Source organism: Ostrinia furnacalis, unplaced genomic scaffold (assembly GCF_004193835.3).
Source record: "Ostrinia furnacalis isolate ACB-3 unplaced genomic scaffold, ASM419383v2 OfSCF0710, whole genome shotgun sequence".
Lineage (NCBI taxonomy): Eukaryota > Metazoa > Arthropoda > Insecta > Lepidoptera > Crambidae > Ostrinia > Ostrinia furnacalis.
This window is the reverse complement of record NW_021130949.1, coordinates 551,558-575,449: the sequence shown is the minus strand read 5'-3', so window position 1 is coordinate 575,449 and position 23,892 is coordinate 551,558. Positions and strand designations below refer to the sequence as shown.

Sequence of the window (23,892 nt, the reverse complement as noted above, 5' to 3'; positions counted from 1 at the left end):
CTACCTACATAAAAACACACAAAGCGCAACTAAATTATCTCTTTCATAATAATACAGTAGAAAAGCTTTAAAATTGAATTACATTTTACAAAGAGTATCACATTTACCGTGCAATCCCATGTCCCCTTTTCCTAGAGGACACCGACACAGAAATCAAATTCCGAAATTAGTTACGGTCGAGTTTTCGAATTCATGAAATGTTGCAACGTCAATCCCCAGTTGTACGGCGCTACCCATGCAGATGGAAATGAGCATGTATGCCACTATGTACGTGCGGTCCCTACTGTCCAAAGCACAGATTTTGCGAGTGTCCTAGTGCTGTCATGTCGATATCGATATTTACTTTCGCAACGCTATTGGATGTTAAAACTAGGTCATATTTCAAAATTTGCTGCATTGTAGGACTGCGTATTATATGTATTGAAACTTGTAATGGTATCAGTTTTGTTCACGTACGATTACAATTCACATCTTGATATTCTAAGCGAGCTATAATTTAATTGTAAGGTAGGTAGGTATATTGTACTTTATGTACTTTCACGCAGTGGTCCTAAACATTTCTTTTACCTTCCCACAATTACACACAATTTGTCAATAAAAGTCTGAATAATTTGGATAGGTAGGCTTACCGAGTCAGAAATCAAAAGAATGAAGTTACTGAGAGCTCTTATTAAATTAGTTAGATTTTTTATTAAAACGTCCCTGGTACCAAACATTAGAATATTTAAAAATACATTTTTATTTTTTATTTTAAAGTAACAGGCAAACATCAATTTGTTTTCGCAAACTATCGCACTTAAGGGTCTTACTGCTATACTACCTTATAATATTCCACGGGTGGGGGCCTGGTGACCTGTAGAACAGGTTTTAAACAAAACCTATTTCAGGCACCAGTCCCACACAAACTTAGTATTAAGTACCTATAGCGTAATGTATTTTTTACCAAATGTAATTTAACCTAAGTTTGTGAGGGGAAATAAATGATTTTATTTATTTATTATTATTTATTATTATTTGGACAACACAGATTACGGATCGATCGAACAAAATAGAGCAATTGATTCCCTGGAGATTTAGACGAACCGTCGATACCAATAACAGACGTGATAGACTTAAAAAATATGATAAAAAAGCATTGTATAAATCAGTTGACCTTTTACGAATGAGTGAAAAATCAAAGACTTTTTTGGTTGGTCGAACTGTGAGTAGAGTTAGTAGGTTTACTGTAAACTAGCGGCCGCCTGCGACTTCGTACGCGTGGATCCCGTTTCACCCCCTTCATCTATCATACGCGGTTTAGATTTTACGCACTTTTGCATACAAATGTTTTTTCCCGCTATCTCCCGTTCTCGTGGGAATTTTGCAATATCCTGTTGTAACTAAGCTTTAAGTTTACTAAGGTACCTGCATCCCAAATTTCAAGCGTCTAACTTTAGCGGTTTAGATTTTTCATACAAAGAGATTTTCCCGCTAATTCCCGTTCCCGTGGGAATTCCTAAGTATACTATAACCTGCCCAGAAGTATGAAGAATAATTGCACCAAGTTTCGTTAAAATCGGTCGAGTACTTTTAGTTTCTATAAGGAACAGACAGACAGACAGACAGACACACAGACAGACAGACAGACAAAAAATTTACTGATTGCATTTTTGGCATCAGTATCGATCACTAATCACCCCCTGATAGTTAGTTTGAAAATATATTTCATGTACAGAATTGATCTCTCTACAGATTTATTATAAGTATAGATGACACTCTTACAGTACATTAACCTAAAATCATTAAAAAGTATCTATTCCAGATTTATGTGCGCTCGCAGCTCAGAAGAACAATATTAATAAAGTTCAGTATGGCATTAAAATTCATACTAAAATAGTTCATGCAAATCTCAGGCATTATTCACGATATCCTTAGTTATGCTGATTGAAGATAGCGTAACGAGATTCAAATTTTTTGATCAAACAAGACCGTTAAGTTTCGAGTCCATCGCTCGAGTAAACACAAACTCGGGTCAAAATCGGTAAGTTTCACTAAACATTCGCTCGGCTCAATTCGAATGCTCGGCACGCGCCGAAGATGATACGTGATAACACGAAAATCTCCCAATTGCTTACGTGTGCGAGCCGTCGAGTCGTCCCGACAGCGTTGAATAACTCCCGCTTATAAATTAGGGTGATAGGGATGTTTGGTGTTATACCACAATGGATAATGCGGCGAATTGAACAGTTTGACTTTTGTAGTTTTTAGTAGGTATTTTATTCAATACAAAAAACAAATTCTTCAGTTTTTTAACTGTGACCGAGTGACACTGACAAGGAACAAAAATGTATTAAGAAGGTATATCTATTCACTTTGGAAAAGCATTAAAGCCAATTAGATGGGCATACACATTACACATCTCAATTGTTATTGCACTGTTATGCAACGACGTCATAAGTTATGTCTTCCTACATTACTCAAATACGTACATCANGTTGCCACACGTTGCCAGCTCTCCGCTCGACCAGCTCTCCCGCACAATGTTTACGCGCTAAGTGGTTACCGCAACCACACTACGTGATTAATTGGTTAGGAAAAAAATAGTTGATGTTAAAATTTGACCTACCTATTTTTTATTAAAAATGTCATCTATAAACGATACCTAATGTCAGGAAAAAATTTGGATACTGATACAAAAGTCACCCTGTATCTATTCACTTTGGAAAAGCATTAAAGCCAATTAGATGGGCATACACATTACACATCTCAATTATTATTGCACTGTTATGCAACGACGTCATAAGTTATGTCTTCCTACATTACTCAAATACGTACATCATATTTGAAGTAGATCACTGGAGCTCACTATTAACACTTCAAAACTTTACCAGTGTGTTTGAGTAACACAGATTGTCTTACTCACATCTACTTTAACTAATTCACATTATCTGCGCAACTTCCTCAGATTACCATCTCCAGACATCGATATTCTGGAACTAAATCATCGAACAACCCTAAGCTCGAGATCGGCCGATAAGTAAGTTCGCGTCGTGTCAAACCGCTTTTTGCCCCCACGCAGGTGAATACGCTTTATCGATGGACCAATTGATTCATGTTTTGAATTCAAATTCGATGCTTTATATCGGTCGTGACTACCATTAGTATGAAAATTACTATTCAATTTAGAGTTATTAATTTAATCGATACTCAGTCTATCGAAGCAACTTAATTGGAATAATTTTAAAGTGTTTTATGGTTTCGCAGCTTTGATATCGGCACTGGGATTTATTTTATTAATTATCTATTGAAACTTTACACAAGATTCTGGAAATTATTCACGCTGGGCTTTTTTGAGACTTCCTATGATTAAGACAGCGTAATAAATTATTTGGTTCTATCTAGAAAACTCGTGTAATTTCCCAGGATGTTAATGAATAAATATTTTTTCCAACTCTAATTATTCGTGCAGTACGTGCAAAATTATCTCCTTATTGTGGTGGGTGACACTCACAGAGTTACTAAACATCTAATAGCTTAACTTTTTTCTGAGAAGTTAACATTAAAGCAATACTAAATGCGTAGGTCCAAGATCCGACACTACAAGAGGCGATGCATTTTGCTCTTGTATAGAGGACAGCACATCAGAATATACATTTTTGTTGCAATATCGGCTCTATTTCCTTACTAACACAAGATACCACAATCTTGACATGTCGTCGTCTGTACAGTCAGCGCAGCGTCAAATATTTCGTGACACCCAAAAAGTGGCCAAAGTTGACAACACAACCTTATTCACATTCTAACAAAGACGTGTTGCGAAGTTTTTGGCTACTTTGGGTGTCACGAACATTTGACGCTATCTGTAACCTTAAAGGAGAAATAATAAATAAATAAATAAATAAATAAATAAATCTTTAGACAATTTGACACATCGTAACACAAATTAAAAAAGTGTTACTTACAATGTACATGCAGCATTATCCTCTTGCTGACGGAGGGCGGTACTCCGTTGGCGGCGATGCAGAGGTACGCTCCCATCTCTGATCGCGTCACTTTCGTGAGGTTCACGATTTCGCCCTCTATTGATGTTACTGTGGACAAAAACATTTAAAGTTATTGTTACATTTTGTTGGCATTATATTACCTGGATGGTTTAAATCCCGTAATTTTAACTCAAGTAGCCTCTTTTTTGGTACATGTTTTGTAACATTTTTGGTTTTCGATTTGCCCAGTAAAAGTAGTTTCTTTGAGAGAATTTTGTATAATAGACTTCCTCGTGCAAGTTGATACCTATTCACAAAATGAGTATGATAGCTATGTAGGTAGGTGTAAAATCATTTTTTTTATATTGCGTGATTAACATTTTCTCTTCCTTAAGGCAGATAATATCCAGAATCAGAAATTGTAATCAATTTCCTGGTCTTTTGAAAGTTGCGATATGAAAGATTAATCAACTGTAATTGGGGTGAAACGGCATTCCAAACTTTATTTAACGGACCAGAATTTGGCGTGAGATAAGTTGTGGACAGTCAGTATTTTATTTTATTTTTTATTTTTCTTTATTAGGAAAACATACAGCTTATATTATGATACATGTAGAATAAAAATAATAAGTCTTACACAAGCCTATGAGTTTTCACTGGTAATTTAAAATTGAAAAGACAGTCAGTAGTTGTTTTGATATAAAATTAAAATATTTTATTTACTTCAGGAACCTCATTGTATTAACTTACTTGTTTAACCGTACTGAAAAAGAGATCGAATCAAAATTCGGCTAAATTGGTATTCTCTTTATTTTTGTGAGAATTTTTATGCTAAGATTTCTTGTTATTCTTCTTTCAATAAAATCTTTGAATTTAATGCAAAGGCACACCTAAATATCGATTGCGTTTTGTTTTGAAATAAGCGAATGTTACGTTTAAATGAATACATAGGTTACTAGGTTTTGATAATTTTCAATAACACAAACTGGTATGCATTGATTTCATTTCACTGACATCCTATGAAAACATCTACCTTTAAATTAAACTTTCCTGAATTCAAAAATCAACCGAAGTCGTTTACACTATCCACTCTAGTGCTTGCTTTACATTTCGCATTTCGAGTGTTAGAAAACACTCCTCGCAAAAGTTGACGGGTTCCGTAAACAACCGCCGTTAGTGGTTTGTACTCGAGCTGTTTTCCTGACACCTTGCTCAAATGGCACCCAAGTACGTTTACAGCCATTATTCAAACAAGAGGATAAAAAGCTGGGGCAATATTTTCCGAAGGAGCTGAAGGTTGATGGTTTAAAGTGTAGAGCCCTCGAGCTCGGCCGCTTCGTTAGCAAACAATGCGCGGACAGCGACAGGCGTCGAGTGGTCCCGCTTGTCATTACAAAATTTGGCCGGGATTTTTGTGTAATTTTAAAAGGACGGTTTTACCGAATTTCAAATACCTTTTTACATTCGCTTAGTAATTACCGTTATTAAACTATAATGTGCGGGGCTTTGTTGTAGTTTAATAGAAACAACAGTAAAGCTTATAATGCTGAACAAACCATCTATGTAGCAGTAACACTTACTTAACTGTTTTAAAATGATACAAAACTTTGTACATAATTTTAAGCGATATTAGTACTAAATAAGAATTAAATACTGCAGTATAAAAACTATTGTAATGCTTAAGCCATCATCACATTGACATTATCAATTTAAAATCTTTGGGTGTCTCTACATCGTAACATTTCCCAGCGCATACTGCGGATGCAACTGAACTGAACATAAACTTTATAAGCGTTGTTTTACATACTTCGGAAGCGCAAATATAAAAGTTATAATAAACTGTCTGGGGAGTCTCCACGTAGTTTGTGTGCCGTCTCGAGGCGGGCCGTTGAATAAACTTGGCCTGTCGATGTGTCATAAGTCAAGTGACGCTCCCGCGGACTGTAGTGGTTCGCCATAGACGTACGAACACGCTGACTTGACCGGAGTGCCGGAAAAGAAATATGGTGTGAGCACAATGTTTGCACTTTAAGTTGTGTTCCTACGAACGAATGTTTGGCAAAAGGATCTTACCTACTTCAGGTGACAACAAGGGCCAGTTTCTTTTTTTAATAAACACAGTATGATTTGGTAATAGATCAATCATAATAAAAGATTGAAGTCTAGCAACACTGTCCGCTTGTATTTGTTTGGCTTCTCACACAAACAGTTTTATCCTCCTTAGAATAATATTTCTAATAAATTAAGCTTAACCTAAAAAATCACTAAAGATACCTTTCAAAAATAAAATGAGCACGTAAAAGGAAGGAGGATAAATGGATTTCACGATAAAAGGTAGTACTTTCTTAAATATATTTTTTGTATAATAAGTAAGACTTATTACAATCCCAAAGGGAACATCTTGGTTGGTTTAATGTTATTATATCACGTGTCAAATATTTACTGAGATCTACGTTAAGCGAGGAAAATCTACTCTCTAGTCCCGACGAGTCCTCAAGTGAAATGGAAAAGCAATATTTTCTCATCACTCTTTGTTCCGAAGTTATAATTTTAATTAAGAACTTGAAAAGTGTTGTACCGAATTGGTAATTATTATTTTCTATTACGGTACCCGTGCCACCCTCGCGAAGGCGAATTTAATTAGCCATGGAAATAGATAAGTCTTAATGGATTTCCTTATAATTGGGCAGCCCATGAAAGCCTTCAACTGATTCGTGCAAACATTCCCTTCGAACTCAAAAATTGTTATTAAATATTCAAGTTATTTGATAATGGGGATTAGCGGGGCGGGTCGGGTAGTGCTGTATCTGTTTCAAACTTCTCAGATGAAAGCGCCGAATAGAAAGATGGCGGAGTTAATTTGCATCAGTCTAGGGCACAGTTAAGTGTTAAACGGCCAAATCATTTCACACAACTATAGAAAATATCATGCAAATATTGTTGCCTACATATACAATTGAATAGCGTTAGCTATAATAACAGTATAGTTAGTTAACGCAATTTGCGCATTATGACATATTAGGACATTCGTAGTCACTACTAAAGTCGTAGCAGCCTACGAAACGATAAATATATTGTAGTTGTCTACGGATGGAGTGGACTCGTAGTCGTAGCAATTTGGTAGACCATAATATTATGGTCATGCAGAATGTGTATGTTTCATGTAACCGTAGCATATTTTATGTCATTAATGTACGCTTTTTATCCTCAGAAAGCGTAGTTATCAAATGTTACTTGCGTATTAATCCGATTTTTTCAGATAAACTTGACAGCCTGTTCTCGCCGGGTCCCGCCACGAGTAAGTTTCCGCCATTCATTCGCTTATCTGCATAATTTGCTGTAGAACATGAAACAAATAGGCACGCGACACGCCGTTGTCAGCGGAATATGTTTTATGCGAAACAATAAAGGGCGAATTTTGAATAATACCCTTTGTTCACTACTGTCTGCGGGCATTATTATTATTGTTCTCTCTTTCGTCCCATGAATATCTTATCCGGAGATGTTTGATAGTTTTTATTTATATTCTGGAAAATTCAAATCTGTGGCTTCGTTTATGTTCATATTTTTTCAGAATTATAATAAAAAATTAATAACTGAAGTAATAATAAGTCAATATTTATTAGACATTAGACGCTCGAGCATATTTTTTATTGGTTGGTTGTGTGATCAATTACTGGTCAACTTAAGTTATTGAAGTCTTCATACTTATTTTTGTGACTGAATAAAATTCCTTTAGTATTACTAGTAGTTACCGACAACGAATACATAAGTATTTCCCAAATGATTGATTCACTTTACTTGAACTCGCATACATTTATCAAAGAAGCTGCAAAACAAGGCTTGCACTTAAAGTGATTTATTTGACGTAACTAAGTTCGGGGATAACAAATTTGAAAGAGCCCGTTCATTAAAAAACTATATTTGTCGAGTCGGGCCTCTCGAACTTTCCTCATCGGAATATTAAGCGGAGAAACATTGGCCTTCGTAATGGATAGCCTGTATTGTTTCCAGCCCAGATTTATGGAGGTAACTTGTAACGGCTTCTTTAATTAGACTTCTTCAGTCAAATTGATGATTGTTTTCGATGTCAGTTAATTTGAAACCGGGGTTTCCTTGATACGCGGTCAATTACAGACAATTTGGAAAGTTACGTGGCGTCACGTTATAGGTGAGATTGAAAGGGTCGGAATTTCGATTGCCTTTTTGGTTTGAATGTTCTGTGGTTTATTTAATAGTGTTTCTAGTTGAATAATAACTTTGCAGACAGACTATGATTGATTTGCTGATTAGTTTACGTCTTTAACAGGCCAGTTATTCGGCGTAACTATTATTATTTCATCATAATTTATCGTTGTATTAGACATTATTTTAGATCTGCTCTTTATTGCACACCGCATAAAATTGTCCAGTTATTTATGACAATGTAAGAAATTGAAATGGCACTTATTATATTTTCTAATGTTTTGATGTTAATGTTTAAGTATACTATTTGTATAATATTTGGATAGTTTCAAACTTAGTGGTTGAAGATCTTTCGCCGGGTCACGTAAACCCGCTCAGCGTCAAGTTGGCTCGGTGCCTTGTTTACTTATATTGGATTCCAGTCGAGTTCTATCGAGTGCTCGGCTCGGTGTAGTCGTTACGGTACTTTGTTGGCTTAATGAATTGACTGATGGCAGGAGAAGGTTTGAACAGCGGCGGGTTAAGTGAAACTGCTGATTGATCGTCGCTGTCAGTGCGCCACCCATTGCCACTTGTCACAAACTCCCGTATAATTTTTGTTCGTTTCGATTGTGAGTTAATGATGACGGTGGCAATCAGACGTCGATTGGAATAGTTGATTTAATGTAATAATGCTGAATAAATTTGAAAAGTTTACCATTATTCTCAAAGCTAATAAATTCCATTGTTTTAAGAGATTTGACCGAGAAAAAGATAATAAATAATATAAACAAAGGAATATACAGTGTGAGTCACGTTAAAGTGTACATATGAAAATAGATGAAACTAGACCTATTTTTATCGACAAAAAAGAGGTCAAAAATTTTTTGAGAATTTTTTTAAATTTTTTATAGAATTTTTTTTCTTCCAATTACTTATTGTAAAGAAAACGTAATAACTTTTAAACTAAGCGGTATATCCTGATAAAATAAAAACAGTAATAATGCTAAATAATAGGCAATACTAAAACAATACAAAAAATACACAAAAAATGCCAAAAAATAATAAAAAATGATGCTTTTTCAAAAAAATCTGCTTAAAAATTCGTATTTTTTTGGTTATTTGATAAATTTCTCCAAAAAATGCCCCTATAACAGATGGTTTTTATTACTTTTTATTATTCTCTATCGTATTATTTTTGTAAAACCAAAAATCACATGGTCTCTATCCCTATCACAACATTTGCTATGATCGTTTGAACAAAGGCCTGCCACCACATTTTTCTCCGCTACAGGTAGAGACGATTTTAATTTTAACTCAAATGCTTATTTTACTTCGAAATCTTTTGTTTTTATTTAAAATCTAACTTGTCTTTATCAAAATTACAAATCTAGAGTCCCTTTCAGTTCCGTTGTTAACGAAGCGTTGAATGGCGCGCCCGGAGAGGCTTAGTTCAAACGATCATTGCAAACGTTGTGATAGGGATAGAGACATGCGATTTTTGGTTTTACAAAAGTAATACGATAGAGAATAATAAAAAGTAATAAAAACTACCTGTTATAGGGGCATTTTTTGGAGAAATTTATCAAATAACCAAAAAAATACGAATTTTTAAGCAAATTTTTTTCAAAAAGTATCATTTTTTATTATTTTTTGGCATTTTCTAGGTATTTCATGTATTTTTTTAGTATCGCCTGTTATTTTGCGTTATAACTGTTTTTATTTTATCAGGATATACCGCTGAGTTTAAAAGTTATTACGTTTTCTTTACAATAAGTAACTGGAAGAAAAAAAATTCTATAAAAAATAAAAAAAAAATCTCAAAAATTTTTTGACCTCTTTTTTATCGATAAAAATAGGTCTAGTTTCATATATTTTCATATGTACACTTTAACGTCACTCACACTGTATTTACATCCACATCAAACTGAGTAGGTATCGAAATTGATAAATAGTTCTTCAATTGTTTTTTTTTAGAATAAAGTAAAGTAACACGGGAACTCAGAAAAATACAAGGCTGTTACGCTAAAACGATCCTAATTGCAATATTCTACGATCGTCATTTGTTTCGCTTTCTGCCACCACGTTAACCAGTGTGCTTACCATGAGTTTACGTTAGGTGTGCTCGCTAGCGACTGCGTAAAAAAATGACATTAATTGTATGACATATTGTGCAGCGCCCCTAGCGGCTAGGTACTTTCAAGAAACAAAATCTTCATAGAGATTTTTGACGTACTCGCTAGCGAGCACACCTAACGTAAACTCATGGTAGGTACACTGAGAATGATCTAGTAGTTCCACGGATAGGTATGTTAATCTAGTAAAAATTTTATATGGTGAAGAGAGGAGATGAGTTAGTAATTATTCCCGGTCCGTCTGGGCCGTAAGCCCGCGGGATTAGGGGGGCGGTGTGAATGGTAATAGCTCTCGAGATGCCGTGGTGTGATTTACAGCTAAGATTCAATAGTGAATATTTTAAGCTGATTTATCTGTTACCCGCTCTTTGGAGTTCTTTGGTAACGCCTTATTTCTTAGTATAAGGTTTAGGAATTGATATTCTTAAGTATCAAGTGGCTTGAAGCTTTTCTATATTGGAATGATGATTCCATTGTTATTTGTATTAAATAACTTCATTTCACGGACAATGAAAACATTGGAATCATGTTTAATTATGTTAATTGTGAAAAATATAAAACGTTAAAATAGCGGTATCGTTATAACCAATGAGCTGCTGTCATAGTGACATTGACGTATTGTCAATGTCACACGAGAATCAAACGTCAGAATAGANGTGATGTACGGCTGCAATTTTATTTTTATGTAAAGTATTAAAACAGTAACTAGTCCAGTAAGAACAAAGCATAATAGTACAAACAACTCATGTAAAAACATGCCCATTTTAGTTTNATGTATTGTGTGATGATTTCTCGTTTCAGCAGAACCAAAGGTGGTCAGTGTGTGGTGCGAATGGTGGTGGAGATGGCAGAGTGGATCTGGCCAGGTGCTCAGCTGGATCCCAATACGAGGCGTCAAGTGTGCCATGAGCAGACCTTCGAGGGCGAAGGAATTGCAGGAAGGCCGAACTGTTAATTGTGAAAAATATAAAACGTTAAAATAGCGGTATCGTTATAACCAATGAGCTGCTGTCATAGTGACATTGACGTATTGTCAATGTCACACGAGAATCAAACGTCAGAATAGAGGGACGCGCGGAGATGACTCCGCGCGCTTTTGTGCTAAGTGATGAATTGTATCTAAAATAAGGCAATATAATGTGAAAGATGAGTATCCAGTGTTTTATTTATGAGAATAGATCTACCGGCCTCTAATAATTATAATAACTGCTAACTTACAACAAAAATGTGAAGTACATTATAATATTACGTATGTTAAATTTTGAATACTAAAAACTAAATCAAGCAAGTAACCCGCGAATTTAATTAAATTAACCTTTACCTTACACCAGACAAATATAATATCATAACTTGAACACACCTCGTAAAACTACAGCTCTAACTCGCAATGGCGTGCGGAGTCACGTGTTTCGTTTTATTTTAATTAAAATTATACGAAACTGCATTCTGTGTGCTCAGGTTCATAAAACTTGCGCGGTGAGCTTGACCCATCTCTGGCAGAATAATCTACGCGCGTGAACGCTCTAACCTAGTTCTCACACTTGACCGGTCTACACAGCCAGCTGATTTTAAGCCTTAAGTACTGTAAACATGCACTTTGGAAAAATAAACTTGAACTTAAACATTTTCGGCTACCTAATAATTTAATGTCGTCACTTCAGTAATTTAATTCTTAGGTTGGGTTGCACCATCTTTATTTAACTTTGACAAATGCCAAAATCTGTCAAACCCTATACAAAAAACAACGGTTATCGTTAAAGTTACTGTCAAAGTTATGTGGTGACATTTTATTGCAGTAGAAATCCTTTATTGGATCTAGTCTTAATTTAAGAAGTTTTTTTCAAATGGACAACAGGCTGGAAGTCTATTTCCATGCATGCGATGTAGCAGACACAGTTATTTAGAAATACGATTAGACCTAGGTCAAATACTAGTAGTGATAACAGAAAAACTTCGTGTGGTCATCAGTTTCCCCTTAACGCCGGTTAAATAAAGCCAGCCCTATTAAAAGTTAATAAATATAAATAAACAACAAAAGATGGAGTTGGCAACTTTAAACGAGGGTGGAGTTAACCGTAACAATGCTAACTAATGCAAGTTTTATCGGACAAATTATGTCGCAATTTTCGCAGTTAAATTGACTACGGAGTGGGTAATTAAAGTAAATAACACGGACACAGCACGCCACTGTTTAATGCAGGGATGTGATAGATTTTGCTGGTAAACAGGAATAATAGGGTTTTGTTGGAAAAAACACAGATTTACATGCACTTGGGGTTGAATTTTGCAAAATACCGTTTTAGTGAGCACCAACGTTCTAAAAAGAACTCCCATTCAAAATTCGTGACTTGTAGTTTCTGAGATTTCGTGATGAGTGAGTGAGTGAGTCAGTCAGTCAGTCAGTGACCTTCCTTTTATAGATATAGATAACTGAAATGATAGGGTAATAAACTAGATTTGTGGTAGGATTCCCATTGATAGCTTAAGTGTATAATGAAAAAAGCGCGCCTTCGGCTATGTCACTAATATGGGTTCGAGCCGAAAATACTACACAGTGCACCTTGTGTTATGGTCATTCGGGATAGAAGTAATCTCGTTGTTAAATCAAATATCACTATTATTATGGTATAATTCATTGATATTAAATCAATATCAAAATGTAAAGAATACGCCTAGGCACTAACAAGTCCAAAGAAGAGGCAAAGAAGATTATCTATGACTGCCATTTACGATGATTGACAACCCTAGGGTAATGACCACGCCATTATAGAATTAAGGCAAATTCCTACTATTCCGCCTGATATCTGATTTATTCGTAACCAAATCAGGCCGGTCTGTAGGGACGTGGCAACTCTAGTGCTAATTTCAGTACCCTATTTATGATGTTGATATGACTGAACTGACGACATAAATTAGATAAGCACACTTACATTAATTTGACAAAATGATTTTTTTACATACGTGTTAATATGCTTTAGAAACACTATAAATCGTTAAGAAAAGAGCAGCGTGCATATAACTTAATGTGCCTCAATGTAGAATAATCTCATAGTACCTTAAAGACTCTCTAAGAACTCTTTTAAACTTAAGATAAAATATTATTANTATTGTTTAAAGAGGTATCCTTACCTTTAGTTTTTCCCTGTGGTCCTCCTCTCGAAATGATGTCCCCTCCGTCTTCCCGACGCCAGTTAATTTTGGGAGGAGGATACCCTCTTGCCTTGCAGACCAACTTGGCGGAACCCCCTTCTGGCACCATCATGTCCCCTGACGTTTCTTCATATATTATATCCGGGGGTATAACCACCTCTAAAAACGCGGTCTGTAATGCAAAAAAGTTCGTGAGTTGTTTAAATTTTCTCCATCTTTAAATCACTCTGGGCAAAGTTTCGTTCACGCCACCCGTGCTGGGTTAGGAAAATTTCAGTTGTTCGTAAAGTTGTTTAGTTCGCTTATCGACTGAAATATCTGTTGGGGATAACATCGACAAAATATTTAGAAGTGATGTAAAGTATTAAAACAGTAACTAGTCCAGTAAGAACAAAGCATAATAGTACAAACAACTCATGTAAAAACATGCCTATTTTAGTCTCTAAGAGTAGTAGTATTGTACTTGGTTATTTTGCGAATCCGAATAAAACCCTGCATGGAAAATGATTCAATACCGAACAAAGTGCGCGCATACAAAAAATAAAATCGTACCTGCATTTTCATCGGGTCAGTGTTAACTTGGCACATGTATTGTCCTCGGTCCTCCCGCTTGACCCCCCTAATGTTTAGCGTCCAAGTATTGTAGTCGTTGTGTGTGACGCTCAGCCGCGCATTGTTCGTTATCACATGCTCGTGGATCGCCAGGATCGCCTTTGTGTCCGCTTTGATCCACGCTACCTGATCCCGCCAACGATCGTCCATTCCCACGCCGCGGCCCAAGTAAAGAGCAAACACAATTTTTAGTAAAACAGCAACATTATCTGCGCTTATCGCCCTAAAAACGCCGATGAAGAGTTCCAGCAAACAAGTCTAATTACAAGCGAATGCCCCCCGAGAGGCAGTCACGACAACGATCCTCGAGCGCCAAGCAACACTATCTTGTTGCGAGTTCCTAGTAAAATGCTCTCGGAATTTTTAATTACATTTTGGCCTGGTCGCCGCTATGAGCGGCTGCGGGCGCGCTGTGAAAACGGCCCTCGTTTCACCCGCTTTACCGAAACCGTCGACATCGCAATAGAAGCTAATTTCCTGCATAGCGCGTAACAAAAAACGAACAGAAATATGGCGTTTATACTTCTCTGGGGTGCGCTCAGACTCCGGTATTAAAACTTTATTGTTAAAAACAACATTCACTACTTCGTTGGCAGTGACAATTCAATAAGAGATTAAAATTACTCGGATTTTCGTCTTCAAGTAACAATTTGATTTCTTGATTGTTATAATAATTATTGCAAATATTAGTAGAGTGCAAATTAGGTGCACTACAAGGTGTAGGTGCAAGAGGTTCATACAGATCTACAGGTCAACAGTTGAATAGAAGTGCTTGTGCAGTAGGTACACTAGTTAAGTTACTAATAGGGTGCCTACGGTGAAAATTAACTCTACGGAGAAAAACGAAAACACTGAAGCATCGTGCTGCAAGAGAAACACTTGAATGTTTTAGTTTAGTTAGGGTAATTACAATCCTTTCTTTTGTTGTTACATCTTAGACTATCAACATTATTGAAATGAGTTGCGAAAGGATTGTAAAACCGGAAAATATTTAATATGCAATCTTAACTTATGTCGTCAGATTTTTACATTTGAATCCTTTAATGAAACGTTGGGTAGAGGTTTTTACAGCAGTTACTAGTTAAAATTGCATTATAATACTATAAATAAGATAAATATAGTTACCATACCACAGTTTGAACTCATCCATACCAGCGGTGCATATCGAAGTGAGGTGTTACTATAAATAGAAGTGTGTATTTGTGCATGCGATTACTCTCTAAATAAATAAATATTTCTCCACTTTTCTTTTCTAGATTTAATATTGAAATTCCTTACTTAAAACAGTCACGTGTTAGAGCTTACTGTCTGGTCCTCAGTTTGCTTTGTTTACTAATTCCATTGAATCGACATAAAAGGTACTGAATAATATTTTTCCAAAGCTTAATTTCCCAGTAATACGTCAAGATACCAACAGAAATTAGTTTTCCGACGTTGAAAAATATTCCCATCAAATCTTAACGTTTTCAGGCTCAAGGGAATCGGAAGGCAAGATGTTATTAGTGTTGTGTAATTAGTTATCGGGATAGACACCGAGCAAATATGTGCCGGTCGGGGGATTCGAAGTATCGTAAGAAATCGAGTGACCTGAACTAACGGTCCCATTGAGACTATTATCGCGAGTGTTTGTTGCGGAAACCGATTCATGGTCGAATTGTTGGTTTAACTCATCGGTGTTTGTAATGGGAATGGACGAAGTAGTATTTCTATATCCCTTGATATTTGCTCGTATAAAGTATGAGCATTTGCATTGCTAGCTTTTATTAGTTTAATAAGATTTTGTAAATAAAAATACCTATCTGCTTTTCTTTATAAATAAGTTAAATTCATCGCTCAAACCTAAACGTTTAGGGCAAGTTTGTTACATTAAAGATTATAATCAACAACTTCCCGTGTCAGATCGTTAACAATAGCAAGCGCCCATTTAAATAAAAAAATACGGGTTCAATATACTTAGCGCCTTTGTTTTTATTTGAACTTAGGCAGCCTAAGTTTATAGGTACATCTACTAGTTTAATTGATTTTCACATGGAATATATCGTACAACATACGTACTCGTATTTTCCCCGTGACAAATCTATGATATCGACCGTTAGATAGTGTTCCGGATTAACTCTCCGGACAGTTTGAGAGCAGCCTCTCGAAATGATTGAACGGGGACCAGGGGGTTTGCTCGGCTTTATTTTAATTTCGTAAAGTGACTGTTTTGCAACGTAAATTCCTTGGACGGAGGGTGCTCCATCGTGGTTTGTCCAAAGGTTTTTGTTTGACAATGATTGACTTTACTTTCACTATGATATTAAAATTAAATGTGCACTTGGGAACATGCTTGAATATATTTTGGACTTCTAATTGTTGGTGCAGTAGTGAAATAAAAGTAAATTGTGTGTTGAACAAAGTAAGAAGAAAGAGCTATGAGAATTGAGAACATTCCGAATTTTTAGTCTGTGCTTTTAGTCTAAATTGTGTTCAGTGTGAGTAGTACGAGTAGTGCGAGTGTCTAGCTCTACTGCTATCGTGGACAAAGTTACAGTTTATTGTGCAAATTAGTTTCGTGTACTCTATGCTAAGATAGAGATAGTACTAGAAGTGCTTGTGAGTTGGAAACCGTGCGAAGAAGTGCAGAGGTCGTGTACTAAAGAAGTGTGAAAGTTAGTGCAGAAGTATTTGGGTGAGATCTATAATGTTCAGTTGTTTTTGAGGTATGAGTCAATCTACTCTACAAAAAGGTTTGATAAAGTCCTAATAAAATTGATTACCATAAGTTCTTGTTAACAGTTACAATGAAATTCTCATTCAATTATGATACTTTAAAATGTATGGCTTCACAAATTAATTGATAACAAACACTGCTAACAAAAGTTACAATACCAATCAAAATTGAAATCGAAACGTTTCAAAACCAACATCTTAGTTAAAATTCTAAGTACGAAATTCTAGATTGATGATTGAAAATTTGGAGTTCGGCAGGCCAATGTTTACCATTATAAATCTCAACCCATAGGTGCGTGAGGGTGCTCCTCTATGGCTAGCTGTAATGAGTCGGTTTGATACACACCCTGGCAGTGGCGGAGTCGCCACTCACCCTGTAACCACCCAGGTTATTCACCACACAGGTGAACATGGCGTCTCGACCTTGCGCTATGGTCACGTTCTCCAGGGGGTATAGGAAGTCGGGCTCCAGACCTAAAGCTGGAAAAGAAAAATAACATTGAAATTATTCATCGCCTTATGATTATGATATATTAAATCTAGACAGAGGTCATATAAAGGGAGTTTGACAGTAAGAATGGAGTACTCCTATCACCGACAGATTTTAATACCAATTTTTATAGATCCTACTAATATTATAAATGCGAAAGTTTTGTATGGATGTCTGGATGTCAACATGTTTGTTACTCTTTCACCCAAAAACTACTGAACGGATTTTGATGAAACTTTACAGTATGATTGTTTATGACCCAGAATAACATTATAGACTATAATTTATGACGATTTCTGACAAACCAAATTTGACGCGGGTGAAGCCGCGGGCAAAAGCTAGTATCTACATAAAACTATGTAATAATGTTGGATGGAAGTTCAGTTTTCCATTCATTTCTGTTTATACGTCAATCAGCACATTTTACAACTGTTTAAAAATAAATCCTATTTTACAGTTTTTTTTTTACATCGGATAGATAAATCCCAACTAATATTATAAATGCGAAAGTAACTCTGTCTGTCTGTCTGTCTGTTACGCTTTCCCGCTTAAACCTCGCAACCGATTTTGATGAAATTTGGCATAGAGATAGTTTGAGTCCCGGGAAAGAACATAGGATAGTTTTTATCCCGGTTTTTGAAACAGGGACGCGCGCGATAAAGTTTTTCTGTGACAGACAAAATTCCACGCGGGCGAAGCCGCGGGCGGAAAGCTAGTATTGAATAATTATACTACATTGTTTAAATAGCCACGAGGATAGGTCAACAGTCTCCCAATGGATTATCTTTTATCACTTTTTGCCATTTTAACCGATCTATAAAAAGCGCCGTAGTCGCTGATTGCGGTCGTTCAAATTAATGGTTTAAAATACTGTTATTGTGGACTTCCAATGTGATTATTTATTGATTATTACAATGTTAAAAGACAGTACCTGAACATTAACAAAGCTACTTTAAAATTATTATTATCCAGCCTGACATTCAGTATGTCGCACAGTGACTGACTTATCACTTATCGTTGTAACTTGGCCAATTAAATAATAATGCTTTCAAGTTTAAATCCATTTAGTAGTTATTGCATGAAAAAGTAACAACCATCCTAGGTGGATGGTAGGTTGGTTGTACTTTTCCTCACAAACTTTCAAATATTACTAGGTATCCTATCTACCGTGTATGCAAGGGTATTTCTCTCTTGTCAGATGCAAGATCCTGCCAAATAACACATACAGATGTAGTTCTGCAAGATTCGAGGCATATTGGTAGACCACATTTTGTCATGCGTGTCTGTTACTCAGTGATCTCAGCAGAGCGAATAAAATACTGCTGAAATCCAACAGCTTTTACAAGTTAAGCTTATAGGTACTGGTTCAATCACAACTGAAAGATTCTGAAATAGTGCTTTGTTAAGTTAAATACATTTTCGCTTTATTAAAATTAGCTTATCATTTCTATTCAAATCGAGAGATGAGTTGGCATTAATGAGACGTCTTCTAAAGTCAATTTGTACAATGAAATTTTATACTGAATTTATAATTGTAATTTTCCAATGTTTGTCTTGGCATCATTGGATCGATAGCCGATATCGTATTTCTAGTAGTAATTTTTATAAGCCAACTTACTGAGAATCAATTTCATATTTAAATATCCTAACCTAACTGAGTTACAAGAACTACTTACGGACTATTTTCAATCTACGTATCTCATTCTGGGAGCCCATGACCTTCTGATCGAGAGAGTTCACTTCTCTAACCGCTAGAAACATCAGCGAAAATATAATAACGCATAACCCGATTGTGACTCGGTTACGGTTCGATTTTTTGTATTCACAAGGGTCCCAGCACAGATATCGGCCGGCTCGCGATAAGTGATTTTCGCCCCCGTCTGCGACGCCGATTAGCATAAATGGCGAGAGGCGGAAAGTTTGCTAGACACGGAAATATTCGAGTCATACAGCCGACTTTATATTACAGCCGAATAAGCTGCGGCTCTTAATATTACGATCAGTATTGGAGGTTTGTCTTTGACAGTTAGCTCATGTCTGACAAGGATTTATTTCTTATGTAAATAAATTTTGTATAGTTATAGGGTGACGTCACCAATCATGGACATGTTAAGGCACTAAATTAGAATTTTGTTTAAAAATGTGATGTTTTATGATGATACAATAATGGTGATTTTTTTTTCGGCACTCAAATAGATGAGGAACATTTAAATAAAACTAATAATCCTGTATGTTTAATATATATTAATTAAAAATACATAAATTGACGAAATCACCATTGATGGACATCAAAATTTCAGTAATGGACACCCAGTTATGGACATGGACCCAATTATGAACATCCATTAATGGACACTTTTATATTGAACACATAAATGAAACAAATGATACCTCAAATCAACTTTTATTTATGCTATTTGAACTTTCAACATGATCAGTCTTAGATTTCCAAGTTATAAGTACTTACTATCAGAATTTCAATCATTTATAATGTTATTTATTTTATTAAACATTAATTGAGGCTTTGCCTCTTTGACAGCAACTGAAGCTTAGAATTTGTAACATAATATAAATACATAACTGAGATCTATCAGGTAAGAAATTAGAATCATAGCAATACAAATTTACAAATCTAGAGCCACTTTCAGCTTTGTTATTAACGAAGCGTCGAATGGCGCGCCCGCAACTTGACTTGACGCAGACTTCGGCATTACTGGTGAGACTGACAAGATATATTATGCTAACGAACACCCATAAAACACAATTAAAATATTTAAAAAAAAACGATAAAAAAAGTTTACTTTTTTTCCTAGTACAACTATGACTGAAAAAGCATTTATTCTTCAATGTAGAAAGATTATACAGTATGTGGTTTTGTAAAACAACACCCATCTCAGTACACATGAAAGTAATTACAAGAAAAATATAAATAAAATTTTATTTAATCTATTACTTTACTAGTAAAAAACCTTATTCAAACATCTCCTAAACTTTCGAGACGGTGCTTGTTACCACCCGCACCACCCCCGCATACCCCGCTACACTACCGAGCATATGTGATTTTACCAGTGCCGTGAGGATAGTATAGAAGCCCCATACAAACTGCCGGACTTTTTTGCCTGTCACCTTGTTGTGCAAGGTTATTCGAGAAACCCCAAACCGGAGGGCGGCTGTGCTTATCTTTTCTCCCATCCTTACATCCAATGCTCTCCCCATTTGTTCGGGGGTGTAATTTTTCTTTGGTGCCATCTTAAGACAAAACAAAGAACCCAATTATGGACAACTAAAAATACCCAGTTATGGACATCGTCCATTATTGGAAAATAAAGAGTTATCACAAAATCAACTCAACTCAAATGTTTAGTGCGTCAAATTAAATAATTAAATACAATAAACTAAAAAAGTTATAAAAGCCTTAAGCATGGACACTTGTCTATTACTGGATTTCATAAAATTTCGAATCCAGTAATGAACAAACCCCACAAAAAACTTATGGCTGTGATTGGACATTTAAAACTTAGCTCAATTTACTTGCTATTTATTATTATTCAGTAAAAATAACATCAAATCTCATTATAACACAACACAAGATAACACCATGCACAAATATGTACTCACTTCCTAAACGATTTCAATAGTATAAACGGATTTTCATGACCACCGCGCGCAACGAGATTTCACTTCGCAGCTATGTTAAAACAAAGTGGCCGATTTTGGTGACGTGTGTCAAAATGATAGCCCAAACGTCTATTGGTTGTGATTTTAGTGTTGCCAGTTCAAAATGTTGCGACAGTTGCTTAAAAAATTCGATCAACGAAAAACATGTCCATAATTGGTGCCGTGTCCATTACTGGTGCCGTCACCCTACCTCAAAGTTAATTTTTATTTTTATTCAAAACTAGCTGACCCGGCGAACTTCGTACCGCCTTAGCGTAGAGATTTTCTTAATATTTTTTTCCGTAAGAACCATCCTTGGACTTCCACAAACATTAAAAAAAAAGAATTATCGAAATCGGTTCAGCCGTTCACACGTGATGACGTGACAACGCGAAACGGGTTTCATTTTTATATATATAGATAACACAAATAAATGGATAAAACTGTTGTTTCAGTACTTTTTTACTTCGTCAATATTTATGGAGTTGCGTTGCGTCATATCAAATTAGGTACATTTGAAAATTTCGCCAGTGTGAAAGCAATGTAAAAATCTAAATTCTACACAAAGTTACATTTATCGTGTTGCTGCTGCAGGAATGATTTATATCACAGCTCCACATAAAAATGTCTCTTGGCGAGTAGGTATTGTCGGATAGCTTGAGGCGTCAATATTCTACGTGACCACCTACTAGCGCCCTCGCGGAAACACGTGTCGGAAGTGAGAACTATCTATTTGCTCGAGAATGGCGATCTCTTTAGTGATGGGCAGCGTCTGCCCACTCGATGTCTGGAATTTTCGATCGAGAACAGCATGCTTTTGGCAAACTTTTATCAAGATATTGATTTATAATTCTTCTGTTTAATTTATTGCATCTATAATGTATTTTGCGTAGTCCAAATGCTAACTTTAGGGATTGCGTCCAAAAGGTAGTTACTTATTTTTATTTATGTAATAAGATCTACTTTGAATCAAATAATTAAATTGATAGAATACTCTCTAAAAAGCTAGACATACATTTTGTGTTTATGATTTTAAAAAGCAAACCAAAGAATTGGAAAGACTAATTTAGCCATTATCAATTCGAGTCTTATGAGTTACAAAACGTTTGGCATGGTCTGTGGTCTGTATTTTTCCCTAAGTTGCGATCAATCGAGATCTTTTAATTCGATCATCTTTCTTGTACAGATCAGGGATGTGTCCCATCACTTTGAATTATTTGTATGTACAAGCGGGCAGCGAACACGATTACATCTGCATTTGCCGCTTCACCGGCCAGATACATTACAATGATTTATTTATTTGCGATGTAGTCGTTATGCCTCGTAATTTACAGCGCGTCATAAATTGTTCGTTCATTCAGTTGATTTTTGAACGTAGTTTATAATTCTGTTCGTTTTTATTACAGGTGCTGTTTAAGTTAACGATGTGGATTGTAAAAATCATGATTTAAAAATACTCAATTGGTAACATTTTTGTCTTAGACAGTATAGGTAAAGATTAGACTTAGGTATATTGTATGTCCTGATAATGGAATAATGCCAGTAAAATACGTGTATTCCGAAAATAACATAAGGTTGTAAGTCCTAAGACTACAGCGATGTGCAAAAAAATGTTTTTAATAACAAATGTACGTTTTTTAATTGAAAACTATCTGTATTTGTTAAAAATATGTTGACGTTTCATGTCAGTTCTAATCTGTCATCGAATGCCGCCTGGCTGTCATGTCGCACTCACGAGTTTGATATTTGTATACTAGAATATTTTAAAAATATAAAATACACAGTACATTTTTTGTTGGCTCTATTGTTTATAGAGCCCTGGCTAAAGATTATTACGAGAGATTAACAAGTCTAATTAGGTAAGGTTAATTTAATCTATCATAGATACGTCCAAGAGTCTCGCTCTTGGTTTGCTTTTAAAAATTAAAATGAATATCGACGGTTAATCTGTTCGACTATTCGAACGATAAACAAAAGAATTCGTAATTCCATAAAGACAAATGACAGCCGGTTATAGGTAAAACAACAAAGGGGGCGAAAGAAATTATCCGCTGTTTATTATTGTACGCGTACGCATTTTCACAAAGTATGACCTTAAAACTGCCGCCCCATGCGTTCGCGTCCACGCGTGGCAACCCCAAATGGGTCAACTAACAGAGGACAAATGTCGACAAGCCAAATGCCGAAGCCTACAAACAAGTAGACTAGGAGCTAACATTGTTTTTTTAAAGATACGTTCGCCAATCGGCTTTTTTGAAGACGAAGAGTTTTCTTACAGGCCAGTATCTTGCGATTGTCTGAATAAAAACAAAAGAAAGCATCGTTTGTAAGTAGGAGTTTCGAGACTTACTCCTCGCTAAGAGAGTGATATAATTTTCAAATGTTGATTGAAACATTGTTTCATTATAATCATTCATTGTTCTCTCACAACAAAATAATATCGAAACTCGGTGCCCATCTACAGTTTAATTTATTAGAAGATCGTCTCGGTTTTTTTCTGACTTCGGAATATTTAAAGTGATCACAATCTCTATAATCTTTACTATGCTGTTTCAGCATCTAGGCTTAAGTCTCTTAGTCTAAACCCACACCAATTCGGTCGTAGCTAAAATTGTCGATGCTTAATTTTGGACATGTTAGCATGTGTAATCGTCTGCATTAGCTCGGTAATGCAGTTGCCAATTTTGTTTTGATTAGTCCAAATTAACGGCAATTGCAGCGTTACATTCGATTACGTGCGCTTGATTAATATTTAGTTGCTACAATTAACGCTCTCATTATGAGCTACAACGGACAAACTGAATGACAGGGTTCACCAGTAGTTAATAAAACCCATGAAGGAGCGCGCACAACGCGCAGCTTAATTGTAAAAAATCACCGCTGGCAGGCTTCAACAATAAATGTTGTGCTTATTTATAATACTGAAAAATGTGATGTGATGATGTGATTCTGTAATCGTCAATCATTACTTTCCTATTGTATGTGACAATTCAGTCATATTTGCTTATGC

The 23,892-nt window shown here is 35.7% G+C and overlaps 1 protein-coding gene across 1 annotated transcript in view; it reads right to left on the bottom strand.

Moving 5' to 3' along the window:
* The window catches only part of DIP-beta (Dpr-interacting protein beta), an 87,297-nt gene that overhangs the window by 16,767 nt on the left and 46,638 nt on the right, over positions 1-23,892 (bottom strand). Inside the window, exons 3-6 of the mRNA XM_028300467.1 lie at positions 17,082-17,215; positions 13,964-14,149; positions 13,391-13,583; positions 3,942-4,070 (exon numbers count right to left, since the gene is read on the bottom strand). Of these exons, the coding sequence (XP_028156268.1) occupies positions 3,942-4,070; positions 13,391-13,583; positions 13,964-14,149; positions 17,082-17,215 (642 nt within the window). The remainder of the gene's footprint in view (positions 1-3,941; positions 4,071-13,390; positions 13,584-13,963; positions 14,150-17,081; positions 17,216-23,892) is intronic.